A 24,395-nucleotide genomic window follows, 5' to 3' on the forward strand; every position below is an offset into this window, starting at 1 on the left:
CTTCCTCCATTTACAAGCAGAAATGTGGTTTAACTGCTTCGCAAATTATTATTAAAACCCCCACCCCTTTTTCCCCCCAACAAAATGACAATCTCAGTACTTTCCTCCCCCCAAAATCCCTTATATGGTCAAATCTGAATCTGTCCTGTTTAACTTAATTTCATGGTCTTTTGTTCTAATTAGGGTGGAAGAATATCTTTTCCATCAATAAACAACTGTAACTCGAAATATTTTCTATCTCTTCCATCAGTACAGTCCAAACAATTAATTCTTCACCTGCCCCCCCAATCCCAGCCTTAGTGGTTATTTTTACTGAATAGCCATCTCCTCTTACCCTCCCCTCCCGCCCCACCACGTTTACCATAAAAAGGGTAGTCCAAATTGAAAGTAATACATTGTAGAATATGTTGGCCATCTTATAACACAACTGCAACTCTCTTATGTAGGAAGCTCATTTATTTGAGTTTCATATTTCTCATTTTATCTCTTGACATATAATCATTGCTAAAGAGCCCAAATGGATAACATTGGCTTTGATTTTATAATAATGCTTTGAAATAATTTATGTTCTAGATGCCTAGGAAAAGTATAATGTACGTATGTAATTTTCTACTGGATAATCTGATCCTTGGAACAGATTCCCCTTTAATTCATATATAATAACTGCACATGATAGAACATTTATAAAATATTATACATGTTAGATAAAGAATGAATACAACATCTAGCATAAAAGTTGGAGAGGTTGAATCAAAATGAGAAGTAATCTCCCAGTTATTTGAGAACTTTATTTAAAATTATCACAAAACAAATGGCTTAATGACATATCTTACAAAACTATTATTCTGTTGGCATTTATCACATATAGATATGTCAGACCTATATCAATTACTACCTACTGTGCATCTCAGCACACCAGCCATCCACAGGTCTTTGACCTCAAATTCTCTTTCCACAGGATCAGCAGACAAGCAAATAACTGATATAAGTAATTTACCACCTAAGCTTATGCTTCCTCTTTTTCTAATTTTTCCCCCTTTTATATCTTCAGTCTACTTTCTGTTCGTTAGTCCCTGGGGAGAAAATGATCTTTGAGGATCTTTGGTATTTCCTTTTCTCTATCCTGTACTTGGACACATTTTTAATCTCTAATATTTAAACACACACACACATCTCAACACCTGCCTTTAATATTTAATAAATATATACTTGACAATTTTTGGTATTTCCCTGTCTCTTTGATTTACCTGCAAACTTACAGAATAATTTTACACTCTCTGTTTCCAATTCTCCATTTCCTTAACACATTACAAACTTCTGCCCACATCACCGTCACAAAACTGTACCAGGTGGCCAATGGCATCTTATTCTCTGATTATCAGTGGACATTCTTAGTCTCTGTTTTCCTTTACCTTTAGCAGCACTGAAAATTGCTCATTAATACTGATTTCTATGTTCTGTCACTGTCTCATGTCTTCCTTATCCTGCATTCCAAATGTAGACATTCCCAGGGATTTGAAATTGTCTCTCTTCTCTACCTTTGTACAGCTTTCCCTCAGTGATCTTAACTACTGCTGTGGCACTATCTCCTTTCTGCAAACAACTCCCACATCTCTAATCCTAACTGGGGCCTTTCCTCCAACTGCCTACTTGATAGGAATGTCCCATGCACAAATATAATATCCTACTTCTTACTCAGAATCTGCTGGGTCCAAACTTAACCTTTTTGTCTTGAAATAAACATACTCCTCCAACTGCCGCAGTTCTGTTCAGGGTATTTCTTTTTCCTTCTTCCAAGTTACCTATATTCGAAATTTTGGAACACTCACTGGGCCAACTAATTTTCCTACTCACATCCCATCAAATAATCTACTTATTTCCCCTGCATATTCTTTTTCATTCCACTATGTTTCTGTACTTTTGGATTATACCTTCTGCTTAAACTATTACAATGACTTTTTTTTTTTTGGTTTGCCCAAGGTGGCATCTTTCAACTCTACTTTTCCAAATGCAACCCACATTCTTCATTACATCATATAAATGGCCATCCTAACTTATCACTTTCATTATGTCATCCTGTTCAACATACTCTGGAATACAAACTGCTAATTCTTGGTATGGCATTCAATGCCTTTCATCTGGTTTTATTTTCATTTCCAGTTCTATCTTCCCCTATTCTTCCTCTCTGCCCCCAACCCTGGCCAATATATAAACTATATCTGCTTACTATTCCTTGTGCTTCATTCATTTTCTCAGCTCCATGTCCTTATTCCTGTATAGGTCCCTACCTGCCAGAATTTTCTTTTCTCCTCCTCCTTCTAAAATCTTTGCCTATAAACATCCTATCATTTCATGATTATCTAAGTTTCCTACTCGGACTCAGTGCCTTCCAGGGTTCAGCTGAAAGTGATTTCTCTCTCCTGAATACTTTTCTAGCACTACCTTACAGCATTCACAAAGTACGTATTATGCAGCATTATTTACTGCCCTGAATTGTGGGGATATGAATCTAAGTATTCTCTCCTCCATTGCCTCCTCACATGAGATAGTACATTTCTCCAGGTCAGGGTTAATTTTTCATAACTGAAATCCCACTGCACTTGGCATAGAGTCTTTCACAAATCTGGCACTTGATAAAAAAAAATAAATTAAATTAATTCAGATGGCAAACAATTACATCCAGAAAAATGAAAGATTTTTAGACAGGATCATTAACAGTTACCTCTTTCTAGCTTCTAGAGTTTGCTAAAAGCCAAGTACAAGTAGGTGACTTTGTATTATGCAAATTCCCCATTCTTCACATTAGAAAAAAAATTAAAAATCCATAAGTTAATGCAGAATTTGGCTTAATTCCCACAGGAGGAACAAAACTATTTCATTTAAATGTTCCCTCTAGTCCTCAAGAGTCAGCATTTTTTAATGTGCATAAGTGAGAGAAGATAAAGAGTGTTGTCTTTTTAAAGTAACCTCGACAGAGAGATCAGTTTTATTTACACAAATGAAAAACTAAGAGTGGAAAAACTTAAAATGGCAATTTTGGTAAAGAGTTTTCCCATTATAAAAATGCTTTAATGTAGTATGACATTTAAGACTAGAGTATTCCCTCCTACCTCCCCCAAAAATCAAATAAATAGAATTAAAAAATTTAATGGTCCCATTTTGGTAATAAAATGTAACTGTATACTTCAGTAAATGACAATATACTGAATACCCCTGTAAAGGGACAATATCATAATCTAACCCTTAAAATTATGTGTGCCCACTAATTTAGACTTTCATTAGTTTAGCATTTGTTCACTGGAATTCTTTGTACATAAAATATCCCAAGAAGTCAGTTGACAGTTTTAAAGCAAATTGCATGAAAAAACATATGGCTTTTGTAGAATAGAAAGGAATAAAGAAATTCATCGTGGGACATACTGAAAAAATGGAATAGGTATTTTATTAAGAGAGAAATACATGCCACAAATAACAATATTGTTAATATGGTGATAGTAAGTGGCAGGACACAAGGTTGCAGCCACATATTTTACTGTGTACAATCATGATCTGACATGAGCATTGCCAACGGTCCCCCACATACAGCTACTGATTGTTATAGTTGGATGTTCTAACAACAGAAGAAAATGCCCTTTGAAAAATAAGATTAGATTACTGTGTAGACAAGAAAAATAGAAAAGACAGTGAAACTACTTAGAGAGAAGGGGAATGGAGGTCTGTTTACTGTGTCCTCTTCCAAGCAGGGAACTGAAATTTATTAAGTTAAAGCACAGAAATAACATAGAATGTTTTCAGGACAAAGAGAATAACAGCTATGATCAAGATAAATGTTCGATGGATGCTTTAATTTGGATCAGATGCTAACCACTAATAAATCACTATATGGACTATTGTTTTAAATAGGTCTCCTTGGTTCAGAACACAAACATATATTACTGCCAATGTCTTTATTTTTTAATCAGTCTTGCCATGGTGGCAACTTACTTACCTAGATTACATACAGAAAACCAAAACACAATCCATAAAACAGATTAGGGAAAGACCACATCTGTTGACCCACAACTGTAATATCATTTACTTATTGTTAAATTTGAACTTCCTATTCTATCCGAATCCATAAAATACTTAATTTATTGCTACCAGATAAAGGAAGTAGAATTTGAATAAATGCATTTTTTTCCGAGGCATGTTTATGAAGAAACTTTTTGGGGTTTCAGAAAAAAATGGCTTTACGTTGGGAGATTAAATATTGATTTTATGATTTGGCTGGCCATTTAAAATAAACAAGCTCATGAGTCTGGCTTAAATCTGGAATGCCTCAGCGTCTTTTTCATTTTTTTAGGTCAGGTCAAATAGCTCAGATAGCTCTTTTCTCATTAATCCATTATAATGTGCTGAAGAAGACCATCTGATCAACTACTTAGCAAAAATAAAAGTGATACTCAAGTGACTGATACTCAGTGAGTAAAAGTTGAACTTAACATCACCATTTTTATGTATATTGTGGGCCTTATATTAACCATTGTGAAGAGAACAAAAAAAAAGGTAAGAAAAAAAAAAAACACCCTTGATTCTCATCTTCAGTTGAAGTTATAATAATTAAAGATTTCATATTCAACCCTTAGAAATGCTATACAGGGGCACCTGGGTGACTCAGTTGGCTAAGCAGCTGACTTTGGCTCAGTCATGATTTCAAGGTTCCAGGAGTTTGAGCCCTGCGGAGCGCTCTGTGCTGACAGCTCAGAGCCTGGAGCCACCTTTGGATTCTGTGTCTCCCTCTCTTTCTCTGCCCCTTCTATGCTCACACTCTATGTCTCAAAAATAAATACACAATAAAAAAAATTAAAAAAAAATAATGCTATAAAAAGAGGCCCATCTCAGGCATTCACAAAGCTATGCCCCCTGCCTATCTCTCCCTGTACCTCCAAACTCCCCTTTTCTTGCTCCGTTTTTTCCTAAAGCACTTAATCACTGTCTGATGCCATATATACTTTACTTGTTTTTCTGCTTCATCTCCTCAGACTAAATTGTAAGCTCCTAACAGACAGGAACTCAGGTCAGTTTTATGCATTGCTGTGTATTCAGTGCCTGGAATAGTGCTTGGCACTAACAGGTACTCAGTAAATATTTACCAAATACATAAATGAGGGAATAATTTTTTTTTTTTTTCGTTTCCTAGACTTTTGGTTTGCATTTCCTAAGATATAACTGCATTTTTTTCCAGCAAGCATTCTCTTAGGCACAGAGAGGCCTGGGTTATCATGGGATCCCACTCTCCAGTTATGATACTGAGTGAGCTACTAATTTCTCCAAGATTCAGCAGAACGGGGACCACAGAAGTACCTGTGGGTTGTTGTGAGAAATCAGTGAAGTACTTAACATGATGCCTGACACATAATCAGTGTTTAATAAATTTCAGCTATTATTGTTCTTACCATTACAACTATTGAATTATTTTCTTCTGTTGCAAACAGTTCACTGATTCTTGAAGTACCTCATAATTAATGAAACTGGGGGCACGGACATTGAGGGCTAAGATTGCATGTGGTTATATCTGCTTAAAAAAAAAAAAGCTACTCCCCCTGTGGGTAGCGTTCAGGGAACATTAATCCTCCTCTTTTGTGCTCCCACAGGACTGTATATACCTCTGCTTAGGAATTGCCACACTGTGTTTCAACTAGTTGATTATGTTCCGTCTTCTCTGCTACATTATGTAGTCTTTTAGGGAACGAAATCAAATCTCTGTATCCTATCACAAAGCAGGCACTCTATAGTCGTTTGCCCAACGGATGAGTTACTGTATAAAAATGAGACTTATCCCATTATTTGTAGTCACATCACACATGCATTTTCATTACTGTTTCAAAATTAATTTCTCAATAGACAGTCTAGATCTGGAGAGTAAGGGGAGAAGGTTTAATGTTGGAGGGTGATGCAGAGCAGGGTGTATGAGAATAAAAGCAACACGCCGGAGGTCAGTGATGTGCGGCGAATAAAAAAAGGCTTAGAAGACAGATATAAAACCAGTTATTTTCTCATAGATGGTTACTCTATTTCAATAGTAATGATCTAATTTATATCCATCCCACTTTATGGAAGTGTGACTACTCAGGGAAAAATTCTAATAAAAACATACTTGATAAAGTTGACAAGCACAGTTATTAGAAATGAGGACCGTGGAATAGGAAAGAGGCATGACTCAAGGTTTGAGTGTATGTAAAGATCAAAAAAAGCTTCTGATGTTAGGAAGTCCTTAGGTATTAAACGCCACAGCAAAAATACTTTCAAGGAACTAATTTTAAAGCCAATCAGATGCCAAGTATTTAATAACACTAAGACGTGTATTCAAATGATAAAACTGTATGGTGGTTTATACAAGATAGAAAACAGCAATTTGTACCTCTGCAAAAAGAAAGAGGCTTGAGACCGGCAGATTTGATTGTTGAATTAGCCATTTAGTGGGTATTCGGAATAAGGGACCAGAGAGGAAAAAGCCCAGCATCAGGAGACTTCTTTATCTAAAGCTATCACATGCTGTGAATCTATCCCTTTGAGTAACGTTTCTCATTAGCGAAGTACTTACATTAGGTCTCAGTCTGGCCGCCAGATCATAGTACTTCTCGGCTGCTTCGTTGAGGCTAGCCTGCCTGTTAAAGATTAAAAAAAAAAAAAAATCAAACTATATCATTTATTTTAAAATTGCAGAGAGGTGAACAGAATCATTACCTTTTTAAAATATTAACTTTTTACAATATTACAATCATACCAATATTAATTTTTTAAAATATTACAATCATACCAATCAAACCTTAAGTTGCTTTAGCAAAAAAAATTGCTTTAGCAATTCAATACATTAAATTGAATGTAGGCAATGTACTTATTGTGTTTAAGGCATTATAAATAGTATTTCAACATAATGTACTCAGTAGGCATTATTAGTTTAAATTTACATATTAGGGATTAGAAGTGTTATTCTTCTTTTCTAATCTAACACAGATAATGTTATAGGGTTGGGAGTCTCCATTTTCAACATGATATCCCAGAAAAATCTTAAGTTTTTAAAATAAAATGTCTGTATCTATCCAGAAATACATTTTGTTTCCAGTTTAGGAGGGGAACCATCCATTGTGTGTAGCCTACAGGAGAAAAAAAAAGTTCAGATTCTTCCTCTGCTGCCTCTCTGTACCAGGGTGGGCACATGACATAGTCTCAGCTAACTGCATGTTCTTGCTTGGGACTTTCATTTCTGAATGAGAGAAGATGAAAGAATGGCTAGAATTCACTGACAATCGTGGAAGCAATAAGCTATCTCTTGGTCAGACCCCCTCTGTAAACAGTCGCTGTCGCATGTCCTACTTCTTCACATTTCTGAGGCTACCTTGTCTCCTGCTGATTCAAGCTATGTTCTCCAGCCTATAGAGAGTTCTGTAGTTCCCACATCCTTCAAATAGCCAGTTCATCTTGACTAACACTGAATACCAGGAGTGGTGCGGTTGCCTTATACAATAAGATACACTGAATGTTACTGATAAGTTTATGCATTGTCTATTCTTGCAATTCAAAACAGACCCCTAGACTCAGCCAACGGGTTATGAGGAGAAATCAAGTGTCAGAGTCCTGAGGAAGCTCAGCCAATTAGCCATCAACGTAGCATGTTTTTCAATCATGCAACGGTGCTTCAGAAAACCTTCAAAGATGGTAAGTAATAAGAGCTACAAGCTCTTGCTGGTATGTGGTAATCCAGTGACTGTATTTGAAGAGTATAGAGATGCTATAGACAAATGTCAAATTCATTGTCAGATGATGCATATAGCACACCTACAATGTAAACAGTAGTAATCAATGGCTTGGGGTCTGAAGTAAAACTAGAGTAGTCTCTTTTGAAATTGTTCAAAAGCTTCTGACGGAGTACGATGGAATATTACTCAGCTATAAAAAAACAATGAGATCTTGCCATTTGCAATAACATGGATGGACCTAGAGGGTATAATGCCAAATGAAATAAGTCAGAGAGAGAAATATAAATACCATATGATTTCACTCATACATGGAATTTAGAAACAAAGAAAAAAGGTAAAACAATCCCTCACAGACCATTTTTTAAAAATGTTTATTTATTTACGTTGAGAGAGAGAGAGAGAGAGAGAGAGAGAGAGAGAGAAAGAGTACGAGCAGGGGGAGGGGCAGAGAGAGAAGGAGAGACAGAATCCCAAGCATATTCCACACTGTCAGCGGAGAACTGGATATGGAGCTCAAACTCACGAAACATGAGATCATGACCTGAGCCGAAACCAAGAGAGGGGGACACTTAAACAACTGAGCCACCCAGGCCCCCACCACCACAGACTCAAATACAGAGAACAACAAACTGGTGGTTGCCAGAGGGAAGCTGGGTGGGGGATGGGTGAAATAGATAAGGGGATTAAGAGCACACTTACCCTGAAGGACACTGAGTAATATATAGAAATGTTTAATCATTGTATCCTACACTTGAAGGTAATTAACACTGTATGTTAATTATACTGAATACAAAATAAAGAAATACCCAGACTGGTGGGACTGGGGGGGGAAGCTTTTGGGGTGAGAAGATGGCAAAGAGGTCAGGAATAAAGAGCAGAAACAAAAATTAATGCTCTCAATTAGAAAATCACATTCAGGTTTTAAAAGAGAAGGCTCAATTAGCCTATAAAATTGAATTTGCACTTTGGTCAAGTGCAAATAAAAACTATAAAGACATACCCCATGCAACCATATAAATTATACGAATAACTGAAGATAACATCTCTCTGGAGACCAGGACATATTTTTCTAATTTTTAAAGGAAAAATAATTAGAAACATTGCTATTTTTAATGGGGTTACAGAGAAAGTAAAAACCCTTGACCTAAGGCTCTACTGGACTCATGACAGTTACAATGTGCTGTTGCAATTTATATTCTCATAAATGTTGAAGTTCAATTTCAATATGTCAAGAAATGTACTTTAGTCTGGTATGAAACAGTAAAAATTTCCTTGCTAGGGTATTTAATGAAGGTTCGCTCCACCAAATTATAGAATCACTTTGGTTCAAATTCATTTGGAAATCTGAACCAGAATTCATTAGGTCATGCCCTGGAAGGGTTTTCTCCAGAGGAAAATAAAAGGCAGGGAGGTAGGAAATTAGTGTAACTTAATACTACAAAGAAGTAAGTTACTTTGAAGCAAAATCGACCAATACATGTCTAACATGGGAAGTACAGCAACCATTAATATTCATCTTTATGGACATTTAAATTCATCAGGTAGATAAGGAGAAACTGAGGAATTCACTATACAATGTGCCTTTAAAATAACAATGAACACAACTGGAAAAAAAAGGTTTTTTCCCCAAAAGTAGTTGTTAGTTTTTAAAGTCTTCATTGTCTTTAGTAGTTTAATTCCCAAAGTTAATATCTAGTTTAGGAGTCTTAATTTCTTAAGCTATAAGTAAAATTGATGATATTCTAACAAAATAGAAAAAAAATAGAATTTATTAGATTTGTCACATAACTGTGAAAATTAATTTTCACTCTAGGACTGTAGGGGAAAGAGTATGCCAATTCTACCCACCGTGTGTTCACTTATATTCTTGTTTTATTCTCTAGACGAGAGACAAAACTCATGAGGAACTGTCCAGTGTCCACTCTACAGTATATGTTGTATTTCTTACTCACCTCTGCAAGAAACATCATGGGACTGCTTAATAAATCTTAATCGCAAAAATTACTGAATCTTTATTCAACATTTGAAACTGAGGAAATTAGCAATCTTCTGCTAGTTGCTCAGGGGATTCTTGAATTGTAAAGAACCTCAACCTCTGAAATGTTAGGACTAACTGCAGAACCCAGGTTGCCAGGACTGCTAGGATAGAACTATTTAAAGAAGCTGATGAATAACTTTTCCTGAATACCTATACCTTTTCTTTCTTCACTGTTTTGTCTCTAGGACAGAAAATTTCTAAATCCTCTATGCATCACTTATAAAATACCAGGAATTGATTATTCCAAGTTCCAACACCACCATGAAGTAACTGCTATTACAATCCCCATTTTACACGTGTAAAATGAAGCTTAGAGAAGCCGATAACTTCCCCAAAGTTATATGGCTGGTAAGTGACTGATCTGGGAGTCATAGATTCTATAGCTAAGTATGTGAACCACGGGATCATGCTGATATCTTTGTATACACTGATATGTAGCAGAATGATATGTGATATATTGTTCTGTGGCAGGTGACTACAAAATTTTCTACACCAAATACGAAGAAAGGAAGAAGATATGCTTTTTTGATTATACTGTTTAAAAGACATGATTTAAGTGTAAGAGATGAGATTTGAAAAGGGGAGAATACGGAGGACATTTGCAATTATAGGTTTACTTCCTTCCATCTCTATCTTTCATACTGATAGAAGTGAACTTCACCAGACCAAATGGAGCACATGATAGTTGTAAGAAGAGAATGAAATGCACTGTTCTGTTTTGCTTCATATACCTCAAGAAAGGGGAAGAGGAGGAACACAGGGGAAAGGCGAAGAAAGGGGGAATGAGGAAAAGTGAGAACTGTGTTGGATATTCACTTCCCTACCCCCACAATCTCCCATTTTTAGAGAAGGGTCACAACTACATATGGAGGGCAATCAGAAGTTCCCCACGTGTCCAAGTAGAAGACTCAGAAGGTAGGTAAAGAGGAAAAGCAGTGGCTCTCCCAAGAAATCTCCCAGGCCAGATGTACACATCCTTGAGTTTTTAACCACAACAGACTTTATAAAGCCAGAAATGAGATGAGGAGTAATAAAAATCATTCATACCAGGAAGCTACACTGGGTCCAAGTGGGTGACTACCCCCATCTAACATGACACTCCTAAGAATTAACATTAACATAAGAAAAGTGATGTCCCTTATCATCTATGCCAATAATAGATTTATCAGCTGGAGATTCAGATGAGGCTCCTATCTCATTGCCAACTCCTGACAATCATATATGTAGAGCCCTTCCCCTCTTCGATATTATCTGTGGTCCCTCAGGGCCAGGAAAGGTAAGGAAGTAAAAAAAAAAAAAAAAAAAAAAAAGCCTAGATGGTATTTGTAAACTGGACTATGAAGTAAACCTTGAATTCCCAAAAACTCACTGGATTGGGCTATCTTTTAAAATTTATTTTTTTGCCATCTGTGAAAAGGTGGGTTCAGAGTGAACACAAAAAGTAATGAAAGTCAGAAACAAATGTCATTATTTGATTACTAAAGAATTCCATTTTGTACATGGGACTATGAAACCTGTATCTGTTAAACAATATAGAAATATATTTCATGTATCTGACTCCCCTCCCTAGTATTATAATAGAAAAGTATCTTTTGGAACACAGGTTTATGGCCCAATATTATTATTTTTATTATTTTTAATTTTTTTTATTTTAGAGAGAGAGAGCGAGCATGTAAGCCGGGCAGAGGGGCTGCAGTAGGGGTGGGGAGAGAGAGAGGAAGAGAGAAAAAGAAACTTAAGCATGTTCCACGTTCAGCACAGAGCCGTACGCGGGACTCGATCCCATGACCCTGAGATCATGACCTGAGCCGAAATCAAGTCAGATGCTCAAATGACTGAGCCACCCAGGTGCCCCTATGGCCCAATATTCTTAAAAGAAAAGATATATAAAAAAAATTTGGGAGTCAATTACGTTATGAAATAACAACTTAATATACTCTGTGAAATGTTTAAAAGGAATCTGATTAAGAGAATCATTTATAACTGCCTACATTTGTATGTATTCTGTGAGAATTATAAAATTAAAGGTTGCTAAATTCAAAATTACTTCCTTTAAATTATAAAAAAAACTTTAATAACATTTAGAAGACTATGATTATTAGTAGCTGTGCACTGTCAATTTTAAATTAAAAATTACTTAACATGGATAATAACCACTGTTTGACTCATACAAAAGATAATATTTTATTAAAGTCTTGGTGATTATTCTCAAGGATAATTTGAGGAGGAATCATCTCTTCCATCTTCTTTTCTTATCTTTATTTTTACTTATTTATTTATTTATTTTTAATTAAAAAAAATTTTTTTTAACGTTTATTTATTTTTGAGACAGAGAGAGACAGAGCATGAATGGGGGAGGGTCAGAAAGAGGGAGACACAGAATCTGAAACAGGCTCCAGGCTCTGAGCGGTCAAGCACAGAGCCCGACACGGGGCTCGAACTCACGGACCGTGAGATCATGGCCTGAGCCGAAGTCGAACACTTAACCGACTAAGCCACCCAGGCGCCCCTATTTTTATTTATTTTTTGAGAGAGAGAGAAAGCCAGGGAGGGGCAGAGGGTGAGAGAGAGAGAGAGAGAGAGAAGAGAGAGAGAGAAATCCCAAGCAAGCTTCACACTGTCAGCACAGAGTCCGATGGCAGGCTCAAAACCACAAACCATGAGATCATGACCTGAGCCAAAACCAAGAGTCGGGCCCTTAACTGACTAAGCTACCCAGGCCCCTCACTCTTTCTCCTTCTAAACTAGAGAACTGTTTGTTCTCACATCATCAAAGTAAAATGAAACAGTAGCTGAGTTTTCCTGGGTTCTTGCCAACAGAAAACTGAAGTGTGACTTAAGTTACTCAAAGCAGCACTAAATTTTAATTGTAATTGATAAGTTGTATAATAGGAATAGAAGTAGAACTGAAGTAAACAAAGACATAAAAGTGTGTGGAAAATCTTAAAAGGGCAAAACCAGAGCCACACATATATACAAACAATGAAGCAGAAAAGATCCTTCTAATAGAACTCCTGGAAGATATTGCTTATAACCATCAAATCACCTTAAATGAAAAGTTCTCTGTCAAGACATCAAAAATAGGCTACATGATCTGTTGACATCCATCTTGGTTCTAAACATAAAAGATGGTGAGGTAAAGCTGACATGTAGCAATAATCAAGGAAAAGGCAAGGCTGATGGTGTAATTTCACAAAAGATTCCTGAATTAGAAACTTCTTGATGCCCCTTGAGAGTCTGAGTTTATTCTTTCATGACCTCAGATCTTTCAGGGCTGCGAAGGACAGGTTAAGCCTATGTCTGAAAACATTATATAACAAAATGTACTGGAGATATTAAAAGGGAGGAAATGTTTATTGGCAATGTCAGTTATAATATGCATATATAGTAAATAACTACTTATGTTCAATTCATAAAGCTTGGGTGGGGAGAAGGAGTTGGGAGGGGTGGAAAGAAGACAGGCAAGATAGAACTTGCTTGCAGGGGTCATCTGAGAACCAATATCGTTAAGTATCACCTAGGACTTGTTAGAAGTGTAAAACCTCAGGCACCATCCAAACATACTAAATCAGAACGTGCATTTTAACAAGATCCCCAGGTGATTCACATGCACATTCATGTTGGAGAGGCACTCGGTTGGAAGATGCAACCTTCAACCTCATCTGCCACTGCCCTTTGCTTTAAAGACCTTACAACCCATTACAACCTAGTTGAAATAAACCCCCTCTGGACCAAAAGTTGGCAGTAAAGTACAATTTATAATTGAAGAATCCAATGACTTTTCAAGGGGTCTTTGGTAATTTTGGAAGTATTAAAGACGAAAGGCCTAAGAGAGCTTTGAAAAAAATATATCTCCAATGTGTGTGTGTGTGTGTGTGTGTGTGTGTGTGTGTGTGTGCACATTTCCAATCCACTTTGAGAAACAATTTGATTTGGTTCCTTTCTTTCTTAAGAATTTCACTTTAAGGGTGCCTAGATGGTTCAGTCAGTTGAATGGCTGGCTCTTGATTTCAGCTCAGGTCCTGATAGCACAGTTGGTGGGATTGAGCCCCGTGTCTAGCACTGTGCTGATAGCATAGAGCCTTCCTGAGATTCTCTCTCTCCCCCGCTCTGCCCTTGCCCTGATCATACTCTCTTTCTCTCTCAAGATAAATTAATAAACATTTTTTTTCAATTTTATGTCACTTCTAGTGGAATTTATAAAGAAATTAGTATACTTAAAGTCTCTAATTTTAACATATTTAATTATATAAGATTGTGTCCAGTACAGAAATTTAAAGACAACAATTCTTTTTCAAACACGCCTTCTGCTCGTTAGAAATCAGGGAAGCAATGGGAACCAGCTAGTACAGTGCAGGCCCTTACTACCTTAGGGAGCAGCGACAACCTGGCCCTTAGTCCTGGAAAAAAGAGAAGTTCACACTTCGTGCAGCTTTAAGTGTGTCCTTTGTCAGACACTGTACCAGTCTAAAAAGTTAGTATCTCTTTGAGAGTACAAAGGTGGAGTTCTCCCTCCTATGACTATAACTCTACTTTTCTAAAATTTATCATAAAGAGATAATTTAATAATATTGGAAGGGTCTTACTGTTTAGGACTTGCACATTCGATAACCTGTTACTCTATAAATCCTTTCTCCAACAATAAATTCAAGAATCGCAGCCTCTACATAGTCACCCAGTCATAAAGACATGAGGGAGCTAACCTGACACAGTAAAAACAGTTATACTTGGCCAGAATACACTAAATTTAAATCCCAGCTTTACTTTACCAACTGTGGGAGATATGGGCTCTTTTAAAGCCTCAGTATCTTCGTAAGTCAAATGGGAATATTGTTGTCTACTTCACATATGTGCAATTATAACTAAGAGAGTGACAGATATAAAACACAAAATACAGCAACAGGCAGACAGAACATACTTAAATAAATGCTACCTTTGTTCTTCCCTTACCCTGTTAAGTGGATGAAAAAACAAAAAAATTCCACCAGAGTCCATGAATGCTGTGAATCAGATAAAGTTTGTTTTTAGTGCCTCTGGACTTCCTCCCAGTATCTCCCAAGTATCTTTGTGCCATCTCTAGCTTTTAGTTCTAGGAGAACACTGAGTAAATTCATTCATACAAAATGCTCCTAATAGAATAACTGATTCAATACTTTCTTCTTACAACTCTCTAGATATAACTCTACTGAGTTCTAGCATTTTAAATTCCTCTGATTATTTTCCTTTGATGATAACCAATCTCCTTTTTAATAATGCTCTCATCTGGAAGCATCCAGTACTTTTCCCATTTTATTTGAAGTACTAAAAATGTCAACACATATGGTTAATATTCATTATGTGAGGCCACTCGACATCTGTGATCACCCTCCCTATAAATGTATTTGGTAATCAGCCACGATGTGGACCCCACCTTCCCAAGAAGGCAGAAGCCAACTGCCTCGTCTTCCAACTCTCTAGTAGCCAAGAGTCCAACCCATGACTCAGGTTTCACCAATCAGATGCAGCTGCAAGAGAAACAAGGTCAGCAATAAGCCTAACGGGGTGGCGGCTGCACCCAGGAGGACCATCTAATGAATGTGGGGCTTGCTCTGCTTGGTTCCTTGTGGGTGATGGTGGTGGAGTTTGGGACTGCAAAAGTTGCTGAGTCCCAGAGAAAGCTAGTTGGTTGGGCATTACTTCTGACTGTGTAGAGTGATCTCAAGCCCAAGAGAGAGCCTGTGGGCTACAGAATACTCTCCTAATAAATTCTGCTTCTGCTTAAACTGGCAAGAGAGAATTCTTCAGTATGCAACTAAAAAGTGTGACCCAGACATGAAGACAAGCTTAGGAGGAGGTCTATTTTCGGCAGTTTTGCTTTCAATACGATGACAGAGGCCTTCATCCTAGCTTGGAAATTTTCTGTTTGTTGATAATGCCTAATGTGTTCTATGCTCGCCTTCAGAAATTTTCTATTTATGTTAACATTTATACACACAAAACCAAATAAAACTGCATATATGTATAAATGCTAAATATGACCACACATACACACATATATGGCATATAACTATACATCATCTTTATATATACACAAATAAGACTATGTATCACATCTATATACATGCCACGTATACACTATATATGGTATATATACATACCTGTACCCTACATATAATTATACTAACATATGTGTAATTATGATTATGTATATAATGTTCTCAATCCACCCTCCAATCTTTTATCCTTTCAGTCACCATTTTGATGTCTTTAGTACTTATGATTTAAGTTCTGAAAAGATACCTGTAACTTCTATTTAAATTATCAGTCTATCAGATGCTGGGGTGGCTCAGTTGGCTAAGCATCTGACTCCTGATCCCAGATCAGGTCATGATCTTACAATTAGTGAGTTCAAGCCCTGCATCAGGCTCTTTGCTGTTATGCAGTATGTAGTATGCAGCCTGCTTGGGATTCTCTCTCTCTGCCTCTCTCTCTTGCTCCTCCCCTCCTCACATTCCTGTGCACTCTCATTCTCTCATTCTCTCTCAAAAATAAAAAAACACTTAGAATATAATAATAAAATAAATTATCAGTCTAACAATTATCCATTACCTCCACTGCAGTTATAACCTCAGAGATCCTATTAATCTCTCAGTAATCTTTTCTAATGTCACACTGTTCCTCTTTCAAACCACCTATTTCATTTTCAAAGATATTTTCTGTGTCGGTTAGGCTAGGTTAGGTGACACTGTGGTAATATAAACACACCTTAAATCTCAGTGAAGTAAGACAACAAAGTTTATTTCTCACTCACTCATTCAGTGCACGTGAGTAGGGAGGTCTGTCCGCCTCTGGTCATTTCAGGATCAATTTCCACAATTTCCAAGTCAGAAAAGTGAAGGGCCTGGACTCTTACAGCTTTGGCTCAAAAGTGACATATTCATATCCACACACATTCAACAACCCAAATAAGATCCATAAAGGTCTTCAACTTGGAAGAAGCAGAAAAGTATAATCCTTTTACGTTTATTGAAGGTGGAAGGCCTACACATTTGGTAAACAGCATTAATTCTTTCATACCACATAATGTTCTTGTGAATCACCTAAATAGCAGGAATTTATAGATAGCCTAAGTGGCTCTTGGGTTTAATGTAAATCTCACTGCTTTCATGAGGGCTCTTCACTTGGATACATCTGATTTGTCATTCTTATCTGAACTGATAATTTGAAATCCTATATTTCAAACTTTCTATGTGCTAATTCTACACAGACAGATCACTATCCACTACTGAGAGTTGAAATGGGTCTGTTTGAAATTTCTCAAATTTCAAGCCTCTGGAAGGTCCCAATAAGATGAAGATTTGTCCCTTGATGGTTAGCCCCAGGACGTTCCCTCTCCCAATCTAGTCTCATCCAGGTGGAATAACTTTTTTTGGGGGGGGATTTGTGATAAGCCATTTTTTCCTCATTAATAGACTCTTTGGGCAATTTCACTGGAATTAGCCAAGGAAAGGTAAGTTAAATTAATGTGTTCAAACCATTCCTTGAACTACAACATTTCCTAAATTGCTGATTTTGGATAGGACAGTAGCCATTAATCCAGTCAACCAAGACAAACCAGGGAGACATCAGCTCTTTCCCTCATACCCTGCCTTATACTCTTTTCCTTCACCAAACCCTGCCAATTTTGTCTCCTAAGTACCTAGCAAAGCAACAGAGCTCTGAGGCGAGAATTAATACCAAACTCAATATACAATAATTTGGCATTACCAGAGGAAATGTCACATGTAACATTAAATAAGCAAGATCCTGATAGCTAAGGATTTTGATAATGCTGCTCAAGGCAAAACCAGTAGCCTTTCTCACTCCTTTCAGCAAAGTCCTAAGTGCTCTTGATTAATAAGGGAAAAGGCTGCTATTCAGTTTGCACAGTAAGTACTCAAGAAAAAGTTGAATTTGATAAAGGGGAAAAACAGAAAAATGGAGTAAAAACATTCATGGGGACTGCCACCAATTTGGGTAGGCTATAGCCAGGTTGCTGTGTCCATAATTGCAATCAATATTAGGAAGGTGTTGACTGCAACTTAATGAGAAATGCAGACTGCAGAAAGCTAGAAGGAAGGTTCTGAAAAATAAATCCTAAAGATTTCTACATCACCAAGGTATAACAAAAATTTTCCACTGGTTTCTGGCACTATGGTAACTAAGGAAAAGTTATGAGTGATATATTTAACAAGGACGTTATTTTTGTAATGTTCTTATAATGGGTTTCAATTGGTAGACTTTGAATTTCAGGTACTGACTTAATATGTAGCAAAATGCCTTACTGATGAAAGTATCTATTATGATTAAGATGAATTAGCCTGTAGAAAGTTGTGCATATCCATCCTTGCAAATGGTTTATTGTGACTAAAAGCATGGTGTTTTATTCATGAAGAACAAGTTCCTTCCCTATAACAGCCCTAAGCTTGTCATGCAAATGGAAGTGTCCTTTAAAGATTATCCTTGCATTGAAGGTTCTTGCAGATTGGCTATAGTTTATTTTATAAAGATACCAATAGTTGATTGAATACTGGTTTCTCTTTGTAGATACCAGCTTTAGGAATGCTAAATGCTAAATGTGGAGTGAGTACATTCAACTGAGACCTCACAGTACACTCTTTACTCTCAGACTTTGAATTTATTTAAAACTTATAAAAAGCTAAGTAGGAAGCCAAGTGGTTCTCAAAGGACAATGCAAGGGAAACTTGAGGTATTGGAAATAGTCTGTACTTTGACTATGATGATGGATACACAAACCTGTACACGTGTGATAAAAAAAGGCACAGAAATAAACACACACACACACACACACACACACACACACACACACACACAGGGATACAAGTATAACTAGAGAAACTCAGTGAGATCAGTGGAGTGTATCAGTGTCAATTTCCTGCATTTGATATTATACTATCATTTTATGATATTACCATTGGGGAAACTGGATAAATGGTACAGGGGATCTCTATATTATTTCTTACAACTGTATATAAATCTATAATGATCTCAAAATAAAAACTAAGCAAAACTACTTTTCTTGAAATTCCATGTTTTAAAGCCATCCAAATGTGAAGGAATTCCTTTGGTATTTTTCTTCCCTTTTAAGAGAGTAATCTACATGATTATAAACCTATCCTTAGAACCAAGCACAGAGCCCATAGTGTGAATGTCAGCTAATGAAGCATTTAGATAGAGATTTAATTAAGTGAAATTCAGGTAAGATTGTGGGAGAAGGGTTATTCATATTGCTAATAGAACAAATACTGCTTTTTAAAAAAACTGCTTTTAAAAAAACTTTTTAAAAACTCAAATCATTTGAGTTTCTTAAAAACATACTCCTTTAACCTAAAACACCACTTATGGATGCATTAAACATTCTTTTTATATTCACAACAAAAATTATTGATCTGCCTTTTAATTGCTTTGCTAATATTATAATTATCCTTTATGATATCTTTCTGAAAATAGAAGTATTAAAAGGTCTACAAAGATATATTGTTTCAGGGCCATTTTGAGACTTTGATAAGCCTTAGGTATATTTGTATTTGACAATCCTCTCCACCACCAAACATAATAAAATAAATTCACATGCCACATTCATGGGAATGTGGAAGGGAGTGTGAAGGGAATCACAAGGGAATGTGAATTTCCCTTTTCATGGGAAAAGGGGTCTCAATATTTTTCAGAGTTCTGAATGCTTATATGCCCTACATATACTGTGCACATGGACTTTAATGAATACAATACACCTGACTGATTTTAGCATGGTAAAAAGCACAATTCACTTCAAGAATGTGGAATAAGGCGGTATGACAGGTGAATCAGTATACCTAATTGCCTTCCCAAAGCTACAAAGTTGGTCTTCTAAGGTATAGTAGCAAAACAAACCTGAGCATGTGGGCAGCACTGAAGACCACATCGAACTCTGTGCTGTCCAATTCAGCTGCTTTTTTTGCCATCTCAGCTGCTTCTATGAGGCGAGCTTCTTCCAGAAGAAACTGACCTGTAAAGTATAAAAGCAAGTGAGCTTCAACTTGGAAAATACAAATCTAATCCTGTGAAGCCATTAAAGCTGCTATGGAGGAAAATATAAAAATAGCGGTAAACATGATTTGAAGCTAAGGTTTATGTATGCTGTACATCTATAGCTCTTCACTTGGTTATATTTTATATGCCTTTCCCTTCATTGCAGGACATCCCAATGCACCTGTCTGGTACATTAATAGAGTTGGGTCTTTTCTTGTCCTTAAAAAAAAAAATCCTGTATAGACTATCGAACCAAGAAATAAAATGAATACATTTAAAGATATATTACAAAAAAGAATTACACTTATTTTAATTATTAGTCCTTTAAAACAGCTACTGTCTCTTATGCATATGTGCAAACAAGGCTATCTATATTGAGATATATTCATTTCTTATATTCAAGCAGCACTACAATTATTGAAGGAACATACAAAAGTCCATTTAGCATTTACTCACTCTTAATTAGATTGATTACTAAACATGGAACAAATATTAACAAGTTCACATTTTTGAGATTACTTTCAGGTTTGCTTTGCAAGGTTAGAATTATTGCAGATAGAGCCATACTATTCTTTGAAACTATACCTCAAGAATTGATATAGGGTACTATCCCAGAAACATATTCTAAGGACAAAAAAAAAAAAAAAAAGAAGAATTGGGTCCAATTTTAAGGATGTAAATAGGCAAGCAGAGAGAATAGGCTGACTTTTTGATTTTTTGCTTTATAGCTAGAGATATATTAACAGCACAAGTAATGAAGTTTGGCCCTATCTGACAAAGTTTGGCCCTTTCAAAAGAAAACCAAAGCAATGCGTAACAGTCTTCTAACCAAAAGGACTGGTCCTAAGATACAAGAGGACATTTTCTGTTTTAAGAATTTATAATAAGCTACAGATATTGCTTGTATTTAAGCATTTCTAAACTTAAATTGGTAAGAAATGGTAAGTAAAGATAAACCTATGGTTTCAAGCCTACTTATTAAAATGCAGTGACAAAGTTTTAAGACCAGAACTTAGACATCTCTCAGGTATTTCTACTAAAAGTTGTACATTACTCTCTTAGTTTGTCACCTAATACTATGCCTTTCTCATGCCTCAAAATAAACATAATTGTTAGGTCAGAAGATTATTAAGGACACAGATTTATAAATGCATTTGACCCTTGAATACACAGGTTTGAACTACATGGGTCCACTTATATGTAGTTGTGTTTTTGCTTTGTTTTTTGACAAATACAGTACACTACTAGAAATGTATTTTCCCTTCCTTATGATTTCAACTTTTTTTCTCTAGCTTACTCTATTCTAAAAATACAGTATATAATATACATGACATACAAAATAGGTATTAACAGTCTGTGTTATCAGTAAGGCTTCTAGTCAACAGTAGGCTATTAGTAGTTAAGTTTTGGGGGAGTCAAGAGTTATACACAGATTTGCAACTGTGCAGTGATCAGTGCCCCTAACCCCCATGCTGTTCAAGGGCCAACTGCAGTTACATTTATAAATAGAAGAACACATTACTTATGAAATTCGGGTGTATACTAACTATAAATGTGTTGATATGAGGTTCAACTGAAAGTATATGCTGTTTAAAAACAGCAAAATAAGAAGAAGATACTCTATGGCATCCTGAAAAATTAATATCTCATCATTTATGTCTTAGTAGAGGATACCAGGCTAAACCCATTCTTCAGTTACTCTTATTATAGGTGTGTATTTTTTTCCTTTTTCCTTTTTAATGTTTTTTTTTAAATATTTATTTATTTGAGAGAGAGAGAGAGACAGACACAGAGACAAAGACAGAGAGAAAGAGAAACATGAGTGGGAAGGAGCAGAGAGAGAGGGACAGAGAGAAAATCCCAAGCAGGCTCCTTGCTGTCAGCACAGAGCCTGACACAGGGCCCGATCCTACACACCCTGAGATCACAACCTGAGCAAGATCAAGAGTCAGATGCTTAACCAACTGAGCCACCCAGGCACCCCTTATTATAGGCTTTTCAAATTAACACATAATATTAATTGCCACCTGCCTTCAAAAAATAATGTTTATCCAAGTAAATGTATTAACAAATATGTTAATTACTATGTGATATTTAAACAAAGGATAATGTAGGGATTTATTAATTGTTCTTTTCCCTTTCCAGACAGCTATTAACTCTGAAATGTATTCTGTATTAATAGTTAGGAAAATACAACAATTAACTGAATAATGAAGGTTATTTAGTAAAATTCATTACTCCAGACTATAGAGGGTAAAGAAGATAAGATACACTAGCTCTGGTCCGAAAAGAAAAAAACTATATAAAGGAAACCAAAGAGAAAAAGAGAGAAAAGAGGGGCATGATACCTACACTATCCACACAGAAACAGAGGACAATGGCAAGAAGCTTATGTGATGCAGATAATGATACTGGTGGTTTAAGAGGTCAGTTTATATGCAAAGCCCCAAGGGCAAAGCCTTTCAAGCTCTGTCAGTGCCAAACACATCTATCTCTATTTCTTTTTTTTCTTTCTTTCTTTCTTTCTTTCTTTCTTTCTTTCTTTCTTTCTTTCACAGTTTTATTTTTTTATTTTTATTTTTTAATATGAAATTTATTGTCAAATTGGTTTTCATACAACACCCAGTGCTCATCCTAACAGGTGCCCTCCTCAATACCCATCACCCACCCTCCCCTCCCTCCTACCCCCCATCAACCCTCAGTTTGTTCTCAGTTTTATGTGGATCCTGAGAAACTGAACAGAAGACCATGGGGGAGGGGAAGGAAAAAAAAAAGTTCGAGAGGGAGAGAGCCAAACATATCTTTAATGTTCAACAACAACAAAAAAGGATAACAACATTAACTAGCTGTATAAAATTAAATACACAATTTTTATCATAATTTTAAAACATTTCTGGGGCGCCTGGGTGGCTCAGTCGGTTGAGAGACCGACTTCGGCTCAGGTCACGATCTCATGGTTTGTGAGTTCGAGCCCCGCGTCGGGCTCTGTGCTGACAGCTCAGAGCCTGGAGCCTGCTTCTGATTCTGTGTCTCCCTCTCTCTCTGCCCCTCCCTCACTCATGCTCTGTCTCTCCCTGTCTCAGAAATAAATAAACATTAAAAAAAAATTAAAAAAAAAAACAAAACGTTTCTTTTCCTTTATGTCAGCTTTGCCATGCAAAATGCAATTTACACACTTTGCAAGGTCCCCAAACCACATGAAACGTGTAATTTTTACTAAACAGTAACAGAAAAAAATCCCCATATGATCATTTTTAACAGCAGAATTCATTCATCATATTAACATTCAGAAAAACAATACCGCAGCATATTAGATATTTGCATAATTCCCCCCTTTCTGTTCTCGACGGACCATATATCTCAATATCCCAGCATTAGTGTTCTGCTATGATAAAGGCATAAAATATTATGCAGTGTGGACCATTTGGTGTCTGTTTTTAAACTGAACTTGAAAATGAGAATTGAGGTTGAAAGTGAATTATTATTCTGTTATCTTATACAATGATTGTTTGTTTGTTTGAAATATAGCCCAAAATTGATGGGGAAAAGAGCAATAAGCATTTTAAATACAGAGAACCAACATAAATAGGGAAATAAAGACACACTAGGTTTCTTCTTCTTCTTTTTTAAAATGTTAAAGTTTATTTATTTAATTTTGAGAGAAAGAGTGTGTGAACAGGGATGGGCAGAAAGAGACTCGATCCCACGAACCATGAGATCAAGCTGAAATCAAGAGTCAGCCACTTAGCTGACTGAGCCACCCAGGTGCCCCTAGCTTTCTTTTTAATAACTATCCAAAAAGCCTATACTGATAAGTCATTGGGGGAATAATGAGGAACAAAATTTGCTCTTACTCCTTCTGGAAGACTTTGCCTCAACTCACTCTTCCAGCAGCTTTATATATTATTGTTCCCACCAGACACTTGCCAACACCTGTTGTCTCTTGGGTTGTTGATTATAGCCATTCTAAGGTATGAGGTGGTATCCCATTGAAGTTTTGATTTTCATTTCCATGATAATAAGTGATGTTGAGCATCTTTTCGTTTGTTTCTTGGACATCTGGATATCTTCCTTGGAGAAATGTCTATTCATGTCTTCTGCCCATTTTTAATTGGACTATTTGGTTTTTGGCCTTTGAGTTGTATCAATTTTTTATATATTTTGGACACTAACCCTTTATTGAATATGTCATTTGCAAATATCTTCTCATGTTCAGTAGGTTGCCTTTTGGTTTTGTTGACTGTTTCCTTTGCTGTGCATAAGTTTTTTATTTTGATGTAGTTCCAATAGCTTATTTTCACTTTTATTTCCCTTGCCTCAGGAGACATATCTAGAAAAACACTGTCTTTTCTAGAGTGTTCTCTGAATCACTGATGTCAGAGAAATAACTGCCCATGGGCTTTTCTAGGATTTTGATGGTTTCAGGTCTTTTACTTGAAGGTCTTAGATCTTTTACCACTTTGAGTTTATTTTTGTGTATGGTGAACGAAAGTGGTCCAGTTTCATTCTTTTGCATGTAGCCGTCCAGTTTTCCCAATGCCATTTGTTGAAGAGACTTTTCCCCATTGTAT

At 36.3% G+C, this 24,395-nt stretch overlaps 1 protein-coding gene across 1 annotated transcript in view; it reads right to left on the minus strand.

The window, feature by feature from the left end:
- TMTC2 (transmembrane O-mannosyltransferase targeting cadherins 2) overlaps positions 1 to 24,395 on the minus strand; it is a 400,812-nt gene that overhangs the window by 49,530 nt on the left and 326,887 nt on the right. Inside the window, exons 10-11 of the mRNA XM_019455252.2 lie at positions 19,687 to 19,801; positions 6,584 to 6,647 (exon numbers count right to left, since the gene is read on the minus strand). Of these exons, the coding sequence (XP_019310797.2) occupies positions 6,584 to 6,647; positions 19,687 to 19,801 (179 nt within the window). The remainder of the gene's footprint in view (positions 1 to 6,583; positions 6,648 to 19,686; positions 19,802 to 24,395) is intronic.

Source organism: Panthera pardus, unplaced genomic scaffold, assembly GCF_024362965.1.
Source record: "Panthera pardus isolate Hobbes unplaced genomic scaffold, ASM2436296v1 HiC_scaffold_6, whole genome shotgun sequence".
NCBI classification, from domain to species: Eukaryota; Metazoa; Chordata; class Mammalia; order Carnivora; family Felidae; genus Panthera; species Panthera pardus.